General features: G+C 36.8%; 2 protein-coding genes across 2 annotated transcripts; both read right to left on the bottom strand.

The window, feature by feature from the left end:
- Window positions 1-1,094: 1,094 nt before the first annotated feature.
- On the bottom strand, window positions 1,095-7,549 carry nrn1a (neuritin 1a). Its single transcript, XM_077245420.1, has 3 exons — window positions 7,176-7,549; window positions 4,243-4,387; window positions 1,095-2,615 (listed from the first exon to the last, which is right to left on the bottom strand). Exons 1-3 carry the CDS (start codon window positions 7,228-7,230, stop codon window positions 2,387-2,389), a joined length of 429 nt encoding a protein of 142 aa, XP_077101535.1. The 5' UTR covers window positions 7,231-7,549; the 3' UTR covers window positions 1,095-2,386.
- A 4,580-nt stretch (window positions 7,550-12,129) lies between these two features.
- On the bottom strand, window positions 12,130-24,925 carry LOC143752282 (coagulation factor XIII A chain-like). Its single transcript, XM_077245419.1, has 15 exons — window positions 24,885-24,925; window positions 22,981-23,132; window positions 21,524-21,709; window positions 19,538-19,789; window positions 19,314-19,432; window positions 19,128-19,235; window positions 18,689-18,866; window positions 18,432-18,570; window positions 16,382-16,485; window positions 15,377-15,465; window positions 15,093-15,246; window positions 14,733-15,014; window positions 14,081-14,241; window positions 13,860-13,996; window positions 12,130-12,833 (listed from the first exon to the last, which is right to left on the bottom strand). Exons 2-15 carry the CDS (start codon window positions 23,102-23,104, stop codon window positions 12,695-12,697), a joined length of 2,172 nt encoding a protein of 723 aa, XP_077101534.1. The 5' UTR covers window positions 23,105-23,132; window positions 24,885-24,925; the 3' UTR covers window positions 12,130-12,694.
- Window positions 24,926-25,345: the final 420 nt, after the last annotated feature.

The following is a 25,345-nucleotide window of genomic DNA, read 5'->3' as shown; positions in this document are numbered from 1 at the left end:
CTATTTTATTTATCATATCAAAGTCGCTTTAATGCATTTGGAAATATAGGCTACCAGTGCTTGTTTTTCTCTTCTTCTTTTTTAAAATAAAAATAGTGTCTTCCTAGGGCTATAGCCTACTTCATATTTTTTTAATTATATATTCCTATAACTCTGAAATACATGTTTAATTTTGGTTTGGATGGCATTTTGTGTGCAAAAATATTCAAAAAATACATTTAAAAATATTTGTGCGGAGTCAAAATGTCTAGGTCCAATAAAACGCCTAAACAAAAATCGAATTTGTGCCCTAATCGCTAGTCGAAATCGAATATTGAGGCGTAATTAAAAATGTCACATTTAGACTGTGTCAAGGTCACTGTGTGAATTACACATAAATGTGAAACTCTTTATTTAAAAAAAAAAACGAGTAGCCTACTTTAAAAACGTCTTGATATTCATGACTTAAAAACATCAGGATATTTTATTAATTTATTTATGTATACCTTGCAAAAAGTAGCCTATGTTGTGTAGGCCTACACTTATGTGCACTGCAAGGTAATTAGTTTAGTACTTTTTTGCTGAAAATGTGTGTGTGTAGGCTATGTGTGTCTGTGTGTGCGTGTGTGCGTTTTAAATTGCTACATTTTTTCTCTTTTGTTTGTCACGTCGACATATTTATTTGTCACTGACTTAAATATAGGAAAGGTCAGTCGACTCTTGAAAAGGTAGGCTAATAGACAATATTTCTCGTGTTTTCAGAATATATTCTCAAGAATTCCCTCGACTACCATTTTTCAATCTGGTGGTTGTTTTCGCTCAGACAGGCGCCTTATATTCTGCGCACTGGAGAATCAATACGAAATGACTCTCTCTCTGCCACCTTATTAATAATGAAACAATAGGCCTACGTCTTCGCGTTCACGTGCTTTCGAGGCGCTGGAAGAGAAACTGAATCCTTTAAGTGCACGTGCACCTATCGGTTCTGGCCATTATTAGCCTAATTATTGCTCCTTATTAACTGACGCAGATATGAGTTGTATCGGCGAAATTAGATATAAAATATATTTTATACGGGTTGCAATCAGGTTACCAATAAAAACAACACAAATATCTTTCAAACAGTAACTGTTTTTATTTAAATACTTCTTTTTAGCAGTCTATTTTATTTACCTGTATAATCAATCTGTTTCTGTTAAAGTATCTCTCTTTTCATTTCACATACAGCTCTTATTTTCTTGTATGATTTTGAATATTCAGGTATTTCATATGCAACATCCCCAGAAACGAACAAACAACGAACAAACATCTTCTGAAGGCAGTGAAACGTGGTCTATGCCTTGGCAACATCAAATAAAGCTAGCAAAATTCACTTCATCCATCTATTAATGTCAAGGTCCAGATATTTTCGTGCTACGATACTGTCGGGAGAAATACAGGCCTAGTGTAATTACTGCGTCATTATGAACCACGTTGATGTAGGCTACTGCACTTATTTTCTGGAGCTGCTTGTATGTTACACATTGATATATGCAACATGGACACTGTAATGTAAAGTGTCGCCTTTATGCTGTTATGTGTCCTATATAAAAAGAGACAAATATTCTTTGAATGGAATAGAATAACATTTTTGGAGGGGAACGGCAACAGTCAACTCACCTCACAGCCTTTTCATGGCTACATTTGACACTTATTTGTTCTATAATAAATCTTTTAAATATATTATTTCTCTGTTCTCGTGTATTCCATTAAATATATGCCTGTAGTCATTCCTGAGGTTTATTTATTATTATTATAATTATTTATAGCTCCCTATATTTTTCTGTATTGGTGGTTCATCTTACCCCAGCCATCAACACATCCATATACTTGGCTTGACTAAAATAAATTTGATAAATGAAAACAAAATATTGACAGAGAGCATAAAACAAACTGATGAGAGAATATTCCTAATATATATTTCTATATGATGGCCGTTGAGAATGTAAAAAGCCTACAGTAATAATAATAATTCATTCATAACAGACGATAATGTTATAAAATACTACGCTTTCAGAAATTCAGGCCGAAACTCAATATCTGATAAATATTTCATAATCGACCCAGAGTCAGGCAAATGTGCTTGAGCATTCCCAGAAGACTTCTTCTTGCCATTGTCTCTTGCAAAAAAAACGTCTTGTTCTCCAGATGAAATAAGCATATAAATCCATTTGGGTGAGGATGAATTTTCATCGTCATTAATTCTTCTTCTTCTTTTATTCTTGTGTTGATGGTTCTCTCTCTCTCTCTCTCTCTCTCTCTCTCTCTCTCTCTCTCTCTCTCTCTCTCTCTCTCTCTCTCTCTCTCTCTCTCTCTCTCTCTTCTTCTTCTTCTTCTTCTTTTTCGCCCTCTCTTCTGTTCCCGTGGGTTAAAACTGCATCCACGTGACGAGCACCGAGAGCGCGCTCAGGATGAGCGTCACGCAGAACGGAACCGCAGATCTGCTCGCGCCGTTCCCTCCCGCACACAGTTCAAACAAGCTGCCGCGAAACTCCAAGTTTCTGGACTCTTTTTTCAGCTTCTCCCACAGATCTGTGGCTCCTTCCTGACAGTCTGCCAGAGCAGTGGTCGCGCATGAGTGGAAATCATCCCAGTAACTGCAAGTCAAATGTTTCAAAAGAAAGAAAATCATTATTCATGTCTGGTTTGAGTCACGCTTATAGGCTATTCAATCTAAACATATTATTTCCTATTATTATTATGATTTTTTTATTTTTATAAAAGTCCTAATTAGTGAAAATAAAAATAGTGGAAAGAAATATTTCTCTTTTGGTCTTTTTTTTTTTAATCATGTGGCATATGTGAAAAGTAGCCTAGCCTAGTTTTGGGATTCGCATTGCTTTCCGTTTAGAAAACGCTCAATTTCGGTTTATGCATTTGTGATTTGTAAACAAAATTGAACGTCCGTTTTCATTTGTTTTTAAAAGAACCACACAGATAACATGAAGTAAATACTTAAACATCGCATTTTATTAGAAAATCTACATCAATTTCGCATGCATTTGAATATGATTATTCAGACGTTTTGATTGTGCATGTGCATTTGAAAAGTAGGCCTATATATATTTAAAAAGAAAGTTGCACCAACAAATATAAATAGCTACAATTTACTATAGAATTATTAGAAGCGCTGATATAATTCATAGTCGTATGCATGAATCCTTCTAGCAACTGCATGTCCTCATGAAGCCACGTGAAGGAGGAGAGGGCACGAGGGAAACCCGAGTTGTAATGCGGCTCGCAAGGGAAAATCTCCATATCACGTGACTTCTAGTGCCCTCCCCATCTCTCTCTCTCTCTCTCTCTCTCTCTCAACTCCCCTCCTGCGCCCCACCCCCTTCCTCCAGCCCATCACTTATTCATTTATTTCAGGAGGAACACACACCCTCATTCTAAACCCTGCATCTACAAATGGACATGCGCATGGTCACAATTAGCCATGTTCCAATTAAACTAAAATAGAATAGAATAGAATAGAATAGAATAGAATAGCAGAGCAGAACAGAACATAATATAGTTCAATAAAATAACATATTTCCAACAGGAAATGCTTTCAAGTCAGACAAAGATAGTGTTACATTTCAATGTTTTGCTTGAGCTTTGGTGTGTATGGAAATTAAATTGAGTATCAGCCCCTTTGCACATCTCTTTTTAATTTTTTAATTTATCTAATATTGTTTAATACGAAAATATGATTAAAAACTGAATTATGCTATCTAAAATCGGGTTGGAGACTATATTTAGAAGTTCAAACAGAAATCATTTCAGGGGAAAATGGAGAAGGAAAGGAAGAGTATATCCAGTCCCTGTAATAAGATACTGTTGCGTTTTGATTCCCTCAGTAGAGGCTGTAAAATAACCGGTTATTTTATAGGGAGGATCGCTTACAATAATCGCACATTACCGCCCGATCTGATCCAATTATGGATGCTGACCTTCGGCCTTGGCGTGTAGAGATGGTTCATCTAATTGTAATTAACTGGAGAAATGTGAATAGCGCATAGCGTCTGCACGGCTCTATTTCTGCTGTCGAATTAAACAAGGGCCCCTTGTGCCATCTGGCCCCTGTTCCCCCTTTCTCCCCACCCTCACACCAGTAAATTTCATCTGTGTGTGTGTGTGTGTGTGTGTGTGTGTGTGTGCGTGCGTGCGTGCGTGCGTGTGTGTTTGCGTGCGTGCGTGCGTGCGTGTGTGTGTGTGTGTGTGTGTGCATGGTTCCCTTACGTGCAGATGGTCTTAAGGTTTTCCTGCTCGTCCAGCTCCTGTGGATAGTTGGCCATGTTGTCTCCTAGTTGAAGCAGGCAGTTGGAGAAACCTTTGAACACTGTTTCACATTTCCCAGCCGCTCGAACTGCCTGCAGCAGATAGGCTGGAAAACGAGAAAGGGTTATTTTTTTAATGTAGCCTATTTAAATAAAATAAAAATAAAAAAAAACGATTAAAAAAATCGTTAATTTCTATCATCTGACTCTTCCAGAATAGCGTTCATTTTTTTAGAATTTAATTTGTTGCGATACACTCAGGCTATGCTCGTTCAGGATTTTTAATTATTAGCTGTTGTATTTTCTGTTTTCCGCTCATCTGTCAGTGTGTGTGTGTGTGTGTGTGTGTGTGTGTGTGTGTGTGTGTGTGTGTGTGTGTGTGTGTGTGTGTGTGTGTGTGTGTGTGTGTGTGTGTGTGTGTGTGTGTGTGTGTGTGTGTGTGTGTGTGTGTTCACTAGAATAATATGTGTGTTGAGCATGAGGGTGGCGCGCGTGGACAAACGATGATGTAATGCTGTACATGAGGGTGGGGTGTGTGTGGGCTTGTGTGAGGTGAGATTTTCATTCTGAGTGATTTGTACTCCCCCTCCCCTTTTTTTACACATCTAGAAAATAGTCTGTTTTTTGATGACAGATCTATTAGGGGGGAAATGAGAAGATATGGACACGGATGCTTTCCTTCCCACTTCATTTCGATCTTTATGTTGGACCGGAAAGTCACAACCTGATCAATTGACCAGATCCCTTTGCTTAACGAACCATAAACGCCAGTGGTGTCTCAGGTTTGTTAAACAACCAGATCTTGAATTAATTAAGTTGTTGCACTGTCCAAATCAGGCCGTGCCTCTGCCCATTAACCACAGAATAGCGCGCACACACACACACACACACACACGCGCGCTCGCGCGCCTATATGTCCCTATCAAATCCTTTGCATATATGTGTGCCTAAATTGTATGCAGTACATATTCTGCGTCGATACACTACAGTAATAAGATGTGCATTATGTAGTGTGTAAGTGCACTATATCCTCTGCAATCCCCCTAAATTGCTTTATATCCATTTCATGCTATATGATCCATTAGCTATTAAATACAGTGCATGCTATATTTAACTGTATTCTATTATATGTGGGTATAGCCTACCTAGATTATTCTACAGTTATTATATGATAGGCCTATGTCCCAACATTTGCTATACGTTGTATATGTGATTTATAGGCATTACATGCCATATACATTATTTAATATGCTACTGGTTATATGCATTCCTATATTATACAATCAATATACGATAAATACAAACGAAAATAAAATAAAGATGCAATCATTGTTGTTATTCTGTATCTAATTTTTCGTAAACGGTAAATAGTCTCTGCTGATGCCATGCAGATGAAGCACAGTCATTTCGTGCATTCTTTATCGCCCATAGAATAAAAAAACGCATCCAACAATGACTCAAAATAATGCACACTTAAGATGATCATATTAAATTAAGGATAATATTGATTTCAGGCATAGTGGATTAAATGTGTTACTGAGTAATGCCGCACAGATGAAAGCTTACATAACGAAATATAACTGTGATTTCGCGGACAGGTCGCCCTTTTCTTCAACACGAAGCGTGTAGCTATATTCAACACTACAACCATATTCCTACAAAATAATACCATACCGAAAAAAACGAAATGCGTAAATGCGCTGAATTGATTTATGGTATCTGCCTCGTAATGTTTTTTTTTAAATCAAAATAATTGAAATATTCAGACCTCAACATGGCGGATATGAGGATGCGAAATACAAAGATGCTCATACAGATAGCTATGTAAAACCATTTATTAATGGGAAGATTTCATATATTTAAAATATCGATGTCTTTGTTTGCTTTACTGGAATTAACAGTCACAAAAGATAGCACTGCGAACAAACATTGAATTATTAAACCATTTCGTTTTAGGCACGATGATCTATATTTAGAAACAACTGAGCATCTAATATAGACTCACCTATCCTACTGTACTAGTGTTCACGAGTCACGACCACTTTACTAGACCCTGTCAGTGTCAAGCATAATCTGTTCAATGAAGTCAGGAGGGGCTTATGGCAAATTAATGTAGTTCAACTAGGTAACGGTAACAGCTTTTCACAAAAAAAAATACATCGCTAGATTTCATCCTAAATGCACAACATTTTCATCGCAGAGCCCTGCAACAGCACTAACAAGAAAGCATTTAAAAACGCACAATATTACAAAAATATGTCCTGCATTCTTATGTAAATTCTAAAACAGCAATCTCACACCAATTGATTTTCAAGAAATTACAATTAAATGATAGTGTTTGCTTGTGTAATTTGTAAAGAGACACATGGTAGGCTACCATATAAAAGGCATGATCCATCTAAAAAACTTAGCCTTTGCAAGTTAAATCTGTTAATGCAATTAGGCTACATTAATGCATTTTTCCCGATTTTTTTTTAAATATTGGTTTGAATCTAATTCATTGCGGAGAGGTTCGGCTGATCCCATACTTTCGCCAACTTGCTCCAATACGATGTACAGGGCTTTATTTCTCGGAACAGTCTCCAACATTGAATGAAGAGGCAATGCAATATTGCCCCAATGTCATGCATTTAAAATACAAGACCCAGATCTCTAGCCACTGGCAAACCTTTGAATCGCAGTCGGGACAGTAGCACTACAATTAAAATATCCACCAACATACACTCTACACATAGGCTATACAACCAACATAACGGCATATAACGAAATGTAGCCACCCTTAAATAGCATTAACTACGAATTAGAAGTGTCAAGGTATCTATGAAAAAAAATCAAGATTAAAAAGGAAAAATCAGCCCATCCCAAAATACACTACGACAGAAATAATCTACTTACCTATTTGAACAGCAAGAAACAATGAAATATATCTTCCAGACAAAGTTAATCCCATCCTACGTCCAGAAAAACCATTGGACTATATACAATTTTAGATTGTTGTGAGGGGAAAAGATTGTGAAATCTGCGCGCTGAACATCGCTGTTTAGTTCTTGCAGATCTTCAGAAACTCTGGGTTTTTCCCGCTGTCGGCGAGGCGCAGAGAAGTGAAATGGTGCACCCCGTTAAGAGAAGGTGGTAATGCCTCGTGTGTGTTTTTTTTCTCTCTCTCTGCTTCACGCCCACATCTCAAGCTTGACGTAAAATTCACCGTCGGACTCCCCACTTCTCTATTTTCTCATTCGCTAGACCGGGCTGGCCCTCTTCCCTTCTTCTCCCCCTCTCCACTGTACTGGTATTTCAGGGATTGCGGAGATGTCCACATATATCTGCTCTCTGGTGGTCTCACCTATAGGCTACAGCCTCCTGCATGAAGCTCACACGTGGACCCGTGACCCACATATGGATGCACGTGCAGACTTCATTGCTCCGGGGTGCTTAGAGTGAATTTTGATAGATAGATATATCGCCAGGTTGCTTGAGGTTGGTTAGCCTATAGGCCATATAGCAGGCTACTTCCTTTTAATCGAGATGACTGTGATGCATTGTGTAAGATCCATACTGTAATTTATTGATTTGTAGGATAATTTATGGAAATGTGACCCTGCCCCGAGCAGTTTTTGCAGTAGCCATATGATTATTTAAGTGCCCACATTTTTTCTTGAGTCTTATTACCTCAGCACTAATCGTTATTGATGATTTGTTTATGACTTAAACACACCAGCAAGGTTACCAAGGTCTGTCTGAGGTGAAACGAGGTAAACGAAGCAGACTGTAGTATTTTAAGGATAATGGACGGGATATTTTTGGTGCATCGTGAAAATTAGGCCTATATATCGACACTTTTAACACCTGAGAGTCTGAGACTTATATCCAGACTTATATCCTTATAAACTTTTTGCCACACCTGTCAATGGCTGGTAACTTGAGAAAATGTTTTTTTTACGACTATGAAACTGTTTTTGCAAAAACATGCACTTATAACACCGAAATTGTAGATAGGCCTACCAATGATATGCACTATTCTTTATTCCAATTTCGATACCACATCTTACTAGCCTAACTAATACAAATTGAAAACATTATTAAAGACAAGTAAACAGTCAGTAGTAATTATAAAAACAAATAACCAAAAAGCAAAGCTTTAAGATATAAGTGAAAGATATAAAATGAAAAGATATAAATTATATAAACAGTGCTTTTCAGGTTTTTAGGTCTAACAGTATTTTTCAGGAACAGAAATTGAATAAAGTAAGCAAAAGTAAAATAACTGCCTAGTCTTTATACTGTATAGATTAAACATCCTTATTAATTCATCCTTGTTAAATTTACCGAAGTTATTCAGTCAAGAGCAGTGAATGATTTCTTTCTTTGTCCTTTGTTGTTTGATTAACATTAAAAAATGACAGCAACAGGAATATTAGGCTGCTGTCACTTATCTAAAATAATGAAACTGTACATAAGTGTTTACTTTCTCAACTGTGTACATTCAATTAAGACATAACGTACTATGTTTACTAGGATACTTCTATGTTTTTTAGATAATTTTGTGTGATTTGTAAAAACATGAAAGAGAGCTCAAAGGCTTTCTGTGTGCCAGCTTCGGATATTTTGACTTTATACACAGCACGCAAGTAACGAAATGAATTCCCAATTCATAAAAATGGTGAGTGACACCGTTTCATATACTTGCTACGCAGATGTTTAGGCTACTTGCATTTAGCGCTTGTCCCGTGTTACTTTTTGGCCCGCTAACCCTTTATCCCACCAACTATTATATAGAAATGTTTGGTGTCAAGGTGGTGAACATAGCTCGGTCTTTGACAAATAAAGCTTCAAAAAGTTTTTTTTTGGTTTTTTTTTTTGGTTGTTGTATCTTTTAAAAAAAAGTAATGGATATTTTTGAGTCATGAACAGTGTTTAAACAAGTTTCAGTTGTTAAATAACATTTCAAAGTGTTTATATTCACAATTTATTTTATTTTGTATGTATTTAGGCCAACTAGTTGTACCAACTGACATGGAAAGTGAACCAACCTACCATAGTTGAACAGTTCTTAGCAGTATTTGAGAGAAATCTACTGATATTTAATAAAAAGAAAAAAGATTTAAAAAAAAAGGTTTCAAATCCTAAAATGATGCCATAGTATTTAGTTTTTTATTAAGACACCATTTTAAATAGGCCTAGTTTTCTGTTCATTTGTTCAGACAGTTGCCCCATCTGACATTTTGGGGGTTTAAGATAACAAAATATAAAATATATTGAAATGTACTAGAAATTCATTCGAACTAAATAGGGTATATCTATATAGGCCTAGAATAAATAGGTCATGCATTTATCAAATTATTTAAAAAAGAAATAATGCACTTAGACACAAAATGCACGTCATGTCATTGACCCTATAATACAAAATCCTTTATAATACAAAATAAAGAAGTTGATAAAGATGCTCAAAGAAAAAAAATATAGCTATAAAATCATACTTTACATTACAGTATCCATGTTGCATTATTTTAATTTATTAATTTTTTTAAAGATATGATACTAATAAATGACGTACTTGTCATCATCAGGGCTTAAGTGTGCATTATTTTGAGTCATTGTTGGATGCGTTTTTTTATTCTATGGGCGATAAAGAATGCACGAAATGACTCTGCTTCATCTGCATGGCATGGCTATGTTATAATCTGGAGGTATTACTGAAAATGATATGGAATCTGAAAGATGAGAAATCATTTTATATGGGCTGAAATGAGTTACGTTACAACTGAGAGAAATGTAGTGATGTCTGTATCACTGGGAAAAAAAAAGTTCTCACCCGCTGACGTCAGCGGAATTTGTAGCCAACCAATGAGTACTGAGTATTGATGCGCACCAATTTTTTTCAGAGACTTCACTGACTTCAGGAGGAGAATACTAAAAAGTTACATAGGGCATTCTAGCTGAAGGAGAACCCTCGCAGTGAGTAGAGATCGTGTGCTCCTCGATGCTGAGTAATTAGGTCCCCTGACACTTCATTTAGAGTCCAGACTATACAGAGCCCAGAGACTGATGATGCCCTCAGGACAGTTTACAATCTGATCGGATTTTCGTTGGTCATTGACAATATAGATGATTACTAGTCAACATTAGATCAAATGAATGGCGGACTGTATATGTCATCGCGTAAAGCTTATGATTACATGTCACATAGAGCATATAGCTAGATGAGCATTATAATTCGTGCGTTAAACCTTTCGAGAAAAAACGAGCAGTTGCATAACGCAGGCGTAAAAAAACAAACAAAAAAACCCTGCATAGTGTGTTGCAATGCAGGGAGGGATGCAATATCATGGATTTAATTTATAGAGATTGCAATAAGAGTACAATCATTAGCAGATTTTTATTCATGTTTTGTCTCCATCTTGTGGCGGAGGTGTGCAACACGAGTTATGGATATGTAGGCCTATTGATATCTTAAGCGATAAGAAGGCACATATTTTGCCTGATCAATGATATTAGACTGCGGGTCTTAGTGGGAAACTGAAAAACTCCTCAGTGAATTGGCAGCTCGTATGAAAACAGAGTTAAATGAACTGTCATTTCGACAGCATTGGGAATCCCTATTTAATGTGTTTGTCCCCATCCAATTACTCAGTAGCTTGAGAGGTTTTCCGTGGTGACTCATTCAGGGGAGGGGGAGGTTGGGAGTAGAGGGGGTATTCCGGCAGTTACAGATACAGTTCTAAACGCTTGTTTCATTAATATGATTAATATGGAGGGAGTGGAGTTGAATGACGTAAGGCACCGAATGCGTCAGCAGAGCTTTCCTTTTTTTTCTTGAAAATAGGCTTAGATCTTTGGGAAACGTCACAATATGCAGACTCATACCTTCCCTTACAAAAAAAGTAGGCTATACTTTGAGTTCATTTTATTGATTAAGCAATAGCTATAGCTTTATGTGTAGCTATTATGTACATTTTAGGGTTTGTGATGTTACTTACCTGGGAGGAAGCTCGTGTAGTAGGCCTACCTATCAGTCGTTTGTTGTAGTCCTTAAAAAGCAATTTCTGTAAAAGAAAATATCTCCCTTTGTTTTGAACTTTGAGCGTCGTGAATTTGAAGATGTTGTTTATGCTCAAACAGCAACATTACACACTAACTAATGTTAGAAAAGTTAAATCACAATCAACCACACATTTAAGCATCCGTATGGGATACAGGACGGTGATCAAAACACAGATGGAGTAGATTGAGTCCATCAACTGCCCCAAAGCTTCACAGTCGTTAAACTTTCCTGAGTCCACAATTCATTCATTAACTTTAGGCTTTTGATATACTGTTTGTGTTATTTTACATTTGCGTAAGCAATCTTCTATCTCTAGTTTCTTCATAAGCTAAAGCATATCTTTACGGATGAAATTAATCTCGTCAAACCCCATCCCCTTCAACCTGGCTTAATTTTGGTGTTACACCCATTTTTATGATCCAATCAATTTATGATGGATGATCTATGTTCATTCCTGTAGCTTGTTGCTCAATCATGACGTTAGCAACACCAAGGTCAGGGTTTGATTCCCAGGGAGTGCATGTAAAATGTTTGCTAAATGCTATGTAAATCGTTTTGAATAAAAGCGTTTCCCACATGCATGAATGTAACCGTAAATTAAGTTCCACTCTACCGTTTCACTATAGGAAATACATAAAGTAAAATGGGTTATTTTTCCAGAATGTCATTAACATTTTGAATATGTCCTTTACAGTGGTCTGAAAGAATGAACATGATATCATGGTGTGAGGTGTTAATGTCTAAATAAAGATTTGCAGTATAAATAACAAATAAATCTTAATAAAACAAAATAAAAGCTTTCATGCTAAAGGTTTATTGTTAGTGTACATGAGTAAAACATAGTCCATGGCATTGTAGCAGATGAAATCAGAAGTATATTGTTATTAATACACAGTATGTTAATTAAGTTAAACAACCAAAACAAGTCATATTTAACAATTTCAGATAATCTTTTACATTTTTTTCTAAATTTTAATGGTCCTTTATTATATATTTCATATATAGTGCTCATTTTCTCACACTCTCAGATTTTCGCATGCACACGAGAAAACGTTCGCATGATTGATTGTCGGTATTTAGCTTCCTGAGATTTGGCTTAAAATGCTTGTATTCCTCGGTATCATTAAGTTTACTACAGGATGGTGAACAGTACTCATTAAAAATCTCCCTATTTTCAACAATCCAGTCTTGGAAGGTACAGTTATGATTGTTTTGTAAAGAAAAAAAAGAACATTAGTTTATATTTTGATAATATTAGGGAAGAAAGCAAAGAAACACAATAAAATGGAACTGGGAACCCTTTCCAATCCTTCCTCTCTCTCTTTCTCCTCTGTCCTTTATCTCTCGTTCCCTCGTGGCAATCAGTAATCCGTTACAGCACGATGATTTCCAGCTGATTGGTGACCTGTCTCAGTGCAGCGCAGTCCAGACAGCCAATCAGCACCTTCCTCCCAGGAGTCTGAGGGGTGATCGCTTCAGTGTATTTGACTGAGCCACCCGGTGGAATCTGCCTGCAAGTGGAAACGGATATAGTGTGTATATGCATGCAGAAACAACAACATGCTGGACTTTCTATTGACATCATGAGTTTTATTCTGTACAAACTGTATATTCTAACCCAACCCTACCCATCACAGAAAACTTTCTGCATTTTTACATTCTCAAAAAACATCACAAACAAAAAAGAGGGGCAGCCGTGGCCTAATAGTTAGAGAGTCAGACTGATATCCCAAAGTTTGCGGGTTCGATTCTCAATACCGGCAGGAAATTACTGATTTGAGGTAAACAAGGTAAACAAACAAATCTAACCCCCAATTGTTCCCCAAGCGCTCCAGGTGTGTGTGGGCCAGATCTGGGCTGATACTACGTTGCTATCTGGGGTGTGTTCACCACTCACTTCTTCTCGTGTGTGCACTAATTTGGTTGGGTTGTAACGGAGAAATTCCAAATATGGGTTACCATACTTGGCCTTCACATGTCACTAGCTTTAATTTTTTGTTTTTATTAATCCCGACAAAGATTTTGGATATTGACATCTTTGTGTTACATGTGTCCCCATAAAATAGGTTTTACCAGAACCATACACACTACCATGATTACCTATTTTTACCATGACATACCATGGCATCTGAATATGGTAACGTGTATATTAGGTGTTATGGTATTACCATCTGATTACATGACTGCACTGGACCACCAGTACATTTCCATAATTTCACATGGAATATTAGAAAAGATACACATTTATAGGTTACACGTTGTTTCAAAAGCATAACGTCCTATTAATACTAATGGAACATAGAATCTCAGACATCCCTTAAATCTCCAAACAGACGGAGGACAAACACACACACACACACACACACACACACACACACACACACACACACACACACACACACACACACCTCTCTGTAGATCTGTAGACATCTGGCAGCATTAAAATATTGTATTTTAATATGTCATAAATCATCTAATAACTTGCTGGTAATGTCTGAATAATGGAAAAATAAATGTGACAGGTTATTCCATCTTACTCGTATGTTTTAATTCTGGTCTGTATCAGGCCAGGTGCATCAAGGCGGAGCTGAACGTTTTTCAGGATGAAAGTATAGGGATTTCGGAATGACACGATGACCATCAGATCCTTGCCAACCCGGGGTATTCCATTCACCTGTCGATGAATTATAATGACATTAAGGATCAAATGTACAGTATCACATGTGTTCCTCAACAATTGGTCATGAAGGACATATACCTTTATTGTGAGTTCAGGAGGATGGAGAGTGACAACTCTCATTGAGGAAAGGGTCTGTCCGGTTTCCACAATGCGCCCGTACACCACAAAGAGCAAGTTGGCCTGTTCCACCAGGTAGGGCATGTAGTCCACAGCTTGAACATCGATCAGCAGTTTTGAGGCTGTGAAATGATTTTCAGAAATTACACTGAGAAATGTTATTTCTTAAAATGCATGTGCCCTAAAGTCAAGTCAAGTCACCTATATTTATATAGCATTTTTTACAATAGGCCTATATTAATAACAGAAAAATAATGCAACAAAGTTAGTTTCTAGAAGAAAATAGCGTCACAGTCCAAGTTCAGTGATGGATCATTTCTGTTGTAAAAAAATTATTAATTTAGTTAATTTATATATATATATTAGGGGTGTAACGATACACAAAACCCTTAATATATATATATATATATATATATATACACACACATACATATAGCTGCTCTGGAGAAAACAGTGATGTCATCGTCCAGCTCAGTTCAGTAATGGTGTCAATACAGGCAGATCAATAATATTGTTGAATATTAAATTAAATTTCCCCAACTAAGTAAGCCAAAAGGCAAAGGTTAAAAAAGCAACAGTTAAACCTTCAACAATCTTGAAAAGTCAGACTCACTGCTCCGGGGATTCACAGTTGCAGCTTTGTTTTCAATCTTAAAAGTCGTGCTGGTGACGCCTGTGTAAAACGCCACACAGCCAGTGATGGAAGCATTGACGGTGCAGGTCCGGCTGGTCTGGTTGTTAATGTTCAGCGTCAGCTTAAAGTTGTCGCCAATTTTGACGGTCTCGGCCTTGAGCTCGAGGGTCACTCCTCCTGATTCTGGCGGTGGCAAGTAATCTCTGGTAGGAATGCCACGATTCTCTGCATTCTTCATGGTCTGCTTATCCTTTTCACTGCCTGGAGTCAGGAAGAAGGTTGAAAGATTTCACTAGTGTAACCCATTGTCCAGGTGTTATTGGACCAAATAAAACTTACCTTCTGGATATTTATAGTTAGAAGTGATATCCTCATAGGAGTTAGCGTTCACCCTTTTAGTCACAAGGAGCTTTCCCACATACGCGGTGTCCACAGAGAGGATATGTGTATTTCCATACTTATCAGATTGATGGTAAATCACATCACTGTTCAACTGGAGACAGAAGAAAGAGTTTTTCCATTTTGTAAGCGCAATATGCAGCTGAGATTTTAAGATCTTAAAAACTAAAGTGGTTTGTAAATCTAAAGGTTAAAACATCAACGAGAATTGACATGTTTCTTACCTCTGCAAAGACAAACCTTGCATCGAACGGATAGCTGAGCTCTCCCTCTTTGATGGCATTGACAGACGTTGGGCCACATCGATAAAGACCTGAATGAGGAAAACTATTTTTTATTTGTTCCAAATAGCATAACAGGTAGGAAATAATATATAATATTATTACCATGACTATATGAACACTACCATGACATACCATGGCATCTGAATAGGGTAGCATTTTGGCCGGAAGCTAGTTATTTTATTTTATAAAGTTTTAAATATTTTTAAAGATTATTTTTCTTAAACAAACACATCGCTTTGCTTCAGAAGGCCTTCATTAACCCCCCGTAGCCATGTGGAGTTCTTATATCAATCTGATGGTTGCAATAAACTGTCATTATAAAGCTGGGAAGCGTCAGTGTGTTTATTAATATAACTCCGATTGTATTCGTCCGAAAGAAGAAAGTCATATACACCTAGGATGGCTTGAGGGTGAGTAAATCATTTTAAAGTGAACTAGGCTACTCCTTTAATGAGTGAGAGAGATCAGTGAAAGGAGGTATCTCTTATCTCTGGAAAATATTGTTTCTCCATTTAAGTAGGTAAAATATAAATATTATGAGCTTTTCTATCAGCCATTTATTCAGTTTTTTTCATCCCTGTTACCACAATATATACCCATCATAAAAATAATGGAAATATCTAAATATGAAAACCTTTACTAAGGGTTCTGATTAAATAATAATACTAAAAAAGAGTAGCTAGCTGGGCACAAATGTTGTTTTTTAATGATTGATGAACAGTTCACTTTTGTTCAGTCATTTTTCTTACAATAACTTGGTTAACAGCTTAAATGGTTAACCCACCATGGGATATACTCACCATTAAAATGTTTGCCTTTTTTGCCTAATATAATAAGTAATGGGACCCCAATTTCAATTTTCTAAACTATTCTTGGGATAGTGTCTCCTAACTGTAAAAGTTAAGGTTAGAGGAAAGCCTGTGTGTGTGTGTGTGAGGATCATACCATCACTGGTCTCCTGAGGGGTGGAGTCGATCACCTGCCAGCCAGAGAACCTGTCAGGCAGATCAGGCCTCTTCATGTACACCTCGTTCCAGCAGTGGTAGTTCCTGTGAAATACAGTCACATTAGCGTTTCCATTACCCTTTAAATTGCGCAAATTGAAATTGCGAATTAAAAATACGCCCAATAGAAACACGTAAATTTCACAAAAAATCCTGTATATTGCAAAAAAAAGTGTTTACGGTGGCATGGGGTGGTTTTTCAGGCAATTCGAAAAAGGAATATTTCGCAGAACTGCAATGGAAACAGTTTTTTTGCAATTATATTTGAATTTGAATTTATTGAAAGGATAGCCCCTTGAGGTGTAACATCTAATTTTCAAGGGCGTTCCAAAAACACAAACCAAATAATACAACACAAACAGAATAATAATACAGCACAAAACACAACAACCTCACAAAACAAACATACACTAGGCTACAAACATAAAAAACTAAAGAAATGCTCAACCTGCCCCCCACACCCACAAACCACAGTAGAAATACAAAAACTCAACATCATACCTCAGTAACATCAACATAAGGCCAGTTAATAACAGAAATTACAGGTCACCTGGCGTACGTAAAAGTCGATCATTCTTTAAAGAGGGCGCGCGGTATGTTTGGACAGAAGACGAGTTATGAGTTCTTTAATTCCTCAAAAAATTCACGGGAATACCGCAAATCTGTAATGGAAACGCGTCACTAAACAACATTAAACCATCATCAAGCCCATTCCAAGCATGGGGCAGGGCCCTGTGCGAGTTAGAGTAAATTAACCATCATTACCAGTAACACAGAATACTGTTCCAGCATTAATAAATAACTACACAGGAACAAATGAGTAATGCACGATTAACATTCGAGTTACTACTATTAACTAACAAGAAACTCAGATTAACAAACTAGTTAGTAATAGTGCATAGCCGAATGTGGTAGTTCACTATTAACTAATTAATGACTACTATTTTTCATACCTCCCAGGCTACTACCAAGAACTACTATATACAGGTTCATAATTAATATGAATAATGCAAAAATGTAAAATTAATTTCAAAGTGAAGATCACTAGTAATGACTGATGACTGATATTAACAAATCCTTCAGAAGGAATTAGACATTATATGGATCACTATTCAAAAGTGAAAAACATGATAACTCCCTAGTAATGACTGAAGTCATTGTAAACATTTGATGTTTTTGTAAGGTTTTCGATAGTAATTACTTCTGATGGATTTGGTTGCACTTGAGTCATTATTAATACTAGTGGATTACCATGATCTTCACTTTAGAATACTGATCCAAATAATTAGTAATTCTTTAAAAGGATGTAGTAACACTTGAGTAATTACTACCCAATACTTTACAAACCCCTCCAAGTTTACAATGACTTTAGTCAATATTAGGGAGTTTTCATGTTTTTCACTTCAGAATACTGATCCAAATTAATAATAGTATCAATAATAGTAATACTTGGGTCATTACTAGTGGGTTACCATGATCTTCACTTTAGAAGTAATTATACTTTTTGCATTATTCATATTAATTACGAACCTGTATATAGTAGTTCTTAGTAGTCCTCTTGGAGGTATGAAAAATAGTCTTTACACTCTCAAAAAAAAGGTACAAAAGCTGTCACTGGGACAGTACCCTTCAAAGGGCTTCTAATATGTACCATTTAGGTACTAATATGTACACTTTTGGTACCAATATGTACCTTTGAGGGACTAATATGCACTCTTAGGTACAAAGGTGTACCTTTTGAAAAAGTACTGCCACAGTGACAGCTTTTGTACCTTTTTTTCTGAAAGTGTACCTATCAGACTGTGTATGTGTAACGGACGTAGGCCAGTAAGTGCTGTTGGTGCAAATCTCACTCCCCTGGCCTCAAGAAGTGTGCTAGCGGCCACGGTCTTTAGCGTCCTTGTTGGCGCGCGTGCCTCCCACGACCCGGATTCAAATCCCGCTCAGAGCAGGTCGAGTAGGACCGGTTACATATGCTTTGTGTATCTCACCAGACTGAATCTCTTGTTCGGCTTCGGTCCACTCTCCCGTCTTCGTCCAGCACGATGTCTGTCTTCAGGTTGCCCGTGTTGTCATGAGCAGAGCAGAAGTTGGTGATGACTCGTGTAGGGATCCCGAGACAGCGCATAACTTGGTGGGGCCATCACAGTGTCATGATTACATCACAGTCTTTTTTCCAAAGGTCTAAATAGCCTGAATCTCAGAACCAACAAAATGAACACAAAGAATCTGCAGTGGCCATACTCACAAGTATTCAGTACGCCGGCAAACACCCAACACTGAGCGAAGCACACAGGCACACCCCCTCCTCTAGCATATTTGAGCAGGATTTCAGGACTTCCAGTCCAGGCAGTCGGTGCTGTGCCGATGGAGTAATCTTCACTCCAGCTGCCAACCAGGACACCATCATCATCATTGGAGTTCATCTGAAAATATAACACAACAAAAAGCCTAAATATACACGCCATGTGCATTCATTTAAGACCAGTTGCTTATGAAGTATGTCGGAAAATTTAAAAAAATTTAAACAATGCAGAAACAAACCAAAAAAATTATATCCTATAAACTTATAATATTTGTTATATATGCATTGTTTTTATAATTCTAGCAAAAGTGCAACTGAACTTGATAGAACAAGCTTTTTTGACATTTTGATAATAACTCTTTTTTTTCTTTGTCAATCATACCAGAGCTGATCCTTGCCGAACTATTTGAGTGGCATTTCCACGGTACATTAGTGGTACTTTCCCAACATCCATGACCAAAAGACAGGCATCCAGAACCCCTTGTTCAAACTACAGGAAAACACATAAAATGTTCAATGAAGGTGTCAGTTTGAACAGTCTGTGAACAAGCTCGAGAAAACTGCCAACCTGTCCAAAGTTCCATGAACGGGAGGTAATGTTGTTGAATTCTCCATTGTAGATGATCCCCACATCATTCATCACATACTCCTGTCTGTCGCTTTCTCTGGGAATGTACACCTGATCCGCTTTGATGCAACATACACAAGATACATGCATTATCATCACATCGAAAATATTAAACTTTGTTGCTATCCAAATCAGAGCGCAGCAAGTGTTGTACTCTTACTCACAGGGGTCCCAAGGATTAAACAGCACATAGAAATCGGTGTTACTGTTTCTCGCAGTGCGCTGTTTTCCAAAATCACTCACAACTACAATAAAGGTTTGGAACCGGCCAATGATGCAGCTGGCGTCTGGTGTTACGCCAACGGTCACATAATTTCCTCGTATGTCCACCACACGACTCTTCCAGCGCCCGACCAGTTTCTCTTTTCCGATGGACAAAACGATGTAGGTGCCCTTGTTTTCATCAGGTGTACTGCCTGTGAGGACAGATATATTCTAGTATTAAAGAGAACCTGTTATGCATTTTCAGCTTTCTTTGGTGTGTAATGTTGCTGTTTGAGCATGAAAAAGCTCTGCAAAGTCAGAAAAGTCCCTCCAGCGGGAGTTCTTCTCTATATCAGTGTCAGTGTTTCTGAACTCCCTGAAACGCCTCCATTGCAGTCTTGAGTTTCTTCCGGGAACGAACAAGTCACAAATATTCCTCATTTAAATAATTAATATGCAGATAAAGGGGCGGGGCCTGGTTGAGTTAGTTAGTAGTCTGTTGAAACTGGCGGTTATGGTAAGGGACGGGACATTTCCCAAACACTCTCGAAGCACTTGAGCAATCACAACACACTGATCCAGCTGACCAATCAGAGCAGAGTGTGCTTTTCAGAAGGAGGGGCTTCATAGAGACGGGAATTTAACAGAGCGTTACTAACAGACTGGGAAGAGTGGAGCTCTAACAATGAAGAATATGGGAACATTTTTATGTTTTTTGAACATTCAAGCATGAAAACCTGTTCTAGTAGAGCCCAAAAAAATCAAGACTTCGAAATATGACTTCTTTATAGGATAGTTCACCTGCCAAAAGTGACAATTCTGTCATAATTTATATGACTTTCTTTCTTATATGGAACAAAAATGATGTTTTAAAGCAGTTTATGAACTGTTTTTGCTCATAATTTAAAAGTCAGCAGTGTCCAAAACAACACTGGATCCCACTAACTTTGATTGCATATAAAAAAATAAGTTAAAAAAAAAACCTAGTGCTCTGATATGTTTGGCCAAGCTGAGTTAAAATCTGGCTAGGGGGAAAAAACACACACAAAAACAATGGTGCTCTCATGATCGCCTCCAGCAACGAGGACCAAAATCTCACGAGGACGTCTTCCCACAGGAAAGCAACTGAGCCGGCAATAATAAACGCAAAGCTGACATTGAGACTGAATTAAATGGTGCGGCGACAGCCAAGGGAGCATCACTTCAATCATTCAGCTTGACTTCACTGCAGCATGGCACTACGCTCTGGGTGATGTACGTAAGTCTCTAATGAAGACAGGCAGATGTTTTCTCAGGTATCATTGTTTGTCTGAGAGTTACGTCCAGTCCATTAATGGTCATGTTCCTCCCAAGCATTAAAAACATCACATATGTAATTCCATCTCAGTATGTCTATTTCTGGTTCACAATTTGTAGCCAAGTCATTCAGACCTATTTATGTCTTGTTTTCATCATTTCCCTTCTCCTCCGCAGTGTGGGCACCTCCACAGCTTTTGTCAGGTTCAATATTAAGTATACACAATACCATGGGTCACCACACTCTCTTTTCTTAAAGGGATAGTCCACTCTAAAATGAAAATTGTCATCATTGACTCAGCCTTAGTGTATTTCCAAACCTGTATGACTTTCTTTTGTGGAACGTTAAAGAATATGTTTTGGGAAATTTCTCAATTTTAAAGTTTTTTGTCAATGCAAAGGTCACCAAAATTCAATTGGTTACCAACATTCTTCAAAATATCTCAAAGTCATACAGGTTTGGAACGACATGTGAGTTTTGCGTGAACTATCCCTTATAGAGGCACAGCCACTCTCTGCTGTCCGTTTATCCTACCATAGTATCACAGTGGAGAAAATACCATTTTCCGTAAGAAGCACATTGTACAAATTCATGCAAAATAGTTTTCTCGTGAGGGTTGGAAATTATATGGTTTAAAAGATCTGCTCACCAATCAGGAACTCCATCTGCACATTGTCCCACTGGTTATTGAAGGGTTGGTCAAACCTGATGGTGATGAGGAATTCTTGATTCCTGCGCACTAAGAGGTTGGTGTTCTTGTAGTTACTGGTTTTGTGAGCTCTCTTGTTCTCTGCTGCACGCATATCAACATCCAATACTGAGAGAGCTTGCGTTGCTGCAAAAAAGGTGAAATGATCTTGTACATGATCTTTTGAATACCAACATTATCGCAGTTTTAAACAGAATATAAACTAATAGTTTCAGAAAAAAAATCGATATATATATATTTATATATATATATATATAAAATGGTGTGATATTTAAAGGCATCCTTTCTCTAAACTTATTGGTTACTGAAAATAGATGAGCATCTACCCAGCTAACAAAAATATGTTCTAAGAACATTTGCCTAACGTTATGAAAACTTTATTAGTGAAAGTTCTCTGAACGTTCAGTTTATTAAATGTTTTCAAAATGTTGCACATGTTAAGGAAACATTCCATTTTATCATTTTGCAAACATTCTGGGAAAGTTACTTTCCTCTGAACATTCTGAAAGAAGTTGTAACATTTAAATAGTTGGTAAAACTTTACAATAAGGTTCATTAGTTAACATTAGTTAATGTTTTAACTAACATGAACTAACCATGAGCAATACATTTGTTAATGTATTTGTTAATCTTTGTTAACTTTAGTAAATAAAAAAATACAGCTGTTCATTGTTTGTTCATATTATTTCACAGCGCATTAACTAATATTAAGAAGATTTTAATACAGTATTAGTAAATGTTGAAATTAACATTTACAAAGTTTAATAAATGCTGTATAAGTGCAGTTCATTATTAGTACATGCTAACTAATGTTAACTAATGAACCTCATTGTAAAGTGTTACCAAAGTGCGTATCTATACAACAAATGTTATTTCTCGTGCCATTTATACACCAAAAATAGTTTTTGCGTACATATGCTACGCAGTTTTCGCTTGCATTTTATACAAAATAACATTCGTGGTATAGATACTCACTTTCATGAGATTGTGTTGCAATAAGTTAGACAAACGTCTAACTGATTTAAAAAAATAAACATAAAAAAACATGAACGAAGAATAAATAATGTTTTTGTGTTTAAGTTTTGAGAACATTATTAAAGACCAGATTTGAATGGACGTTCTGTTAATGATACTAAGAACATTTGTCATAACTTTGAGAGAACCTTGTCGGAACATTAGCCAAGTTTCTGAGAACGTTCCTTGTTAGCTAGGCTCAGTTCGGCAGTTGTTAACTGTCTCTGACAATTTGTGTGAAGATAATAGCAAAGACAACAGAGCGAGATTCTCCTCTTAGCTGGGTACACCTTGACCCGTAAATGTGTTGGCATATGAACAATTGTTTCACAGCAAACATCTCAATGGAATATGAATGAATAAGAATACAAATAGAACTTTACTGGGTGCTCTTGGTGTCACAAGCTTGGTGTCAAACGCTTCGAAATTCGGTGGTTCATACAGATCTGAGTTTGACTTGGCAAAGTGAATACGGCCCTTTCCAGAGGACCAATTGAGATTAGGCATGATGGACACAAGATGTCTTGATGTTTGCCTGGAGGACAGATCATGGTAATGTTAGATTTGAAAATACAGAGAATTTTGAAGTATACAGATATTTTGTGTGTCTGAGATATACATCTGTGGATCTTGCCAGATGCAGAGGCAAGGACAGATAGTAGGTGTGTGTTTATGCGTCTACTGTACATGTGTGTTGAATGATCAAGACTTTATCTGTTTCTTTCTGTCTTCCCCTGTGGGAAGATACTGATGCAATGTGGTGTTAGACTATTTTAGGAAAAGAAAACTCTCAGTGAAACTGTGAGAATCATAAAGCACTGATGAAATATCATTCTCAACTCAGCAATGCGGTAGCAGCAGCAAGGGCCTTCCTGTCATACACTCATCACAAAAACATTTCTCTAAAACATTACCTACTATTCAAAAGTTTGAGGTCGGTATGATTTTTAAAAATGTTTTTGAAAGCACACCAGTGTGGCATTTATTAGATCCAAAATACAGTAAAAAGAGTGTTTTATTTTTTTTACAGTAAAAATCCTTTTATTTCAGGATACTTTGATAAATAGAAAGTTGAAAAGAACAGCAGTTAGCTTTTGAAACAATGTGAGTTACGTAATCAGCTAACTTTTTTCAAGTAACTAGTAATGTAATGCATAACTTAAAAAATTACAACAAAACATACATTTTTTAAAATAAATAATGCAAGTAACTTTATATTCCCTGTCCCCGTGTTGAGATAAATAGTGAGTAAGTGCAGAGGCATTGTGTCATTTACTCTTCTCACTTGCAGACAAAACAGATTCAGTATCCCTCAAAATGAAAACAGGGATATGCAAACTTTTTATGCAATCCTGCAATAGTTAAATATGTGAAATTGCACAACTATATTTTATGTATTTAATCTCACTTTATTAACCAATGTCCTTGTGGTTGACCTTTGATAATACAATTCAACCAAACTAATAGGCAAAATTGACATCACATTTGTGTTTAATTGTCAGAAGTAAGAGTGTTGAACTTTCTCCTGATTCTTCTGCGATCCAGAATGGCATCACAGCTGATAGGTTTGTTTGAGCTGCGCTCTTTCCTTATTCATTTCACTTTTGGTGTGAAAGGGCCTTTAAATCTGCTAAAAAATATATCTTCTGCTTTTTTACTATCTATTTTTCTTTTCTTGAAAACAAACAAGCAAGCCCAGCCCAACTGAGAAAAGTGATGCATTACTTTCCATTAAAGGTTTCTAAGTAAACACAATTATTTACTTTTTTAGGGAGTAATGCAATATTTTAAAGCATTACTTTTAAAAATAACTTTTCCCAGCACTGGTAAAAAAATGTTTTACTTAATAGCAATTACTTTTGTTTTATGTCTCAAATCCCAAGTTATGTGTATCTAAAGTGGGAACAATGGTGAAAAAAAGTCTACACAAGCTCAGAATAACTGAATATAACTGAAATAAATCACCAATGAGTTGGATGAACATTGAAAAGTGTCATTTTATTTAATGTCATTTTAATATGCAGTGCTACATAAAACCCTGATAAGGTAACACTGAATAGATGCAAATCAAGATTCCCAGCAGAAATCTGGAAAAAACAACTAAACATTTCTTTGTAACGGAATTTATACAATGAAATGTTTAGATTAGAATGTTTATTTCAAACGTGCACTTGAATTTGGTAATGCTAGAGAAATATGCAGAAATTAGTTAAAACCTACAGAGTTAAAAACTTAAGGAAAGTTATTCCTAACTGAAAGCTAGAGTCATTAAAAGCGTTGAACTCACGGTGTGTGTAAAGAGGAGATGTTCTGCTGAGGTGAGGAGGCTCCAGGCTGATGTGCTCATGAAGAGCTTCATGCTGATTAATAAAGGCTCAGGACTTCCTCTTCCACTGAAGAAAAACACATCCATGGAACCAGAGCGTCCAAAGTTAAGATGATCCCAAGATTAGGTCAGTCCGACATACAACTCTGTGACCTTGCTTCTGATTCCTGATGACAGCAGCATATTACAGACTGTAAATAACATTACAAATATTCAGACAATTAAAGTGCTCAAAATAAAATAGTTTTACCAATAAAGCATAGTAGTAATCACTGAAAATATGAAGCATGTTATGATACTAATTTAAATGTAGCGGGTGACATCAAGGGAGTAAAGTTGTGAATCAAGGGGGTGTGGTTAGCCTAGTATAAAGCTCAGTGGTAGGAAAGAGGATAGTAGTTGCGTTTGTTTCTGGCCGGCGG

Source organism: Siphateles boraxobius, unplaced genomic scaffold, assembly GCF_051911475.1.
Source record: "Siphateles boraxobius isolate OS27281-9 unplaced genomic scaffold, OSU_SipBor_1 26, whole genome shotgun sequence".
Taxonomy (NCBI): Eukaryota; Metazoa; Chordata; class Actinopteri; order Cypriniformes; family Leuciscidae; genus Siphateles; species Siphateles boraxobius.
Note: the sequence above shows the minus strand (reverse complement) of the source record. Positions and strands in the feature narration are given on the sequence as shown.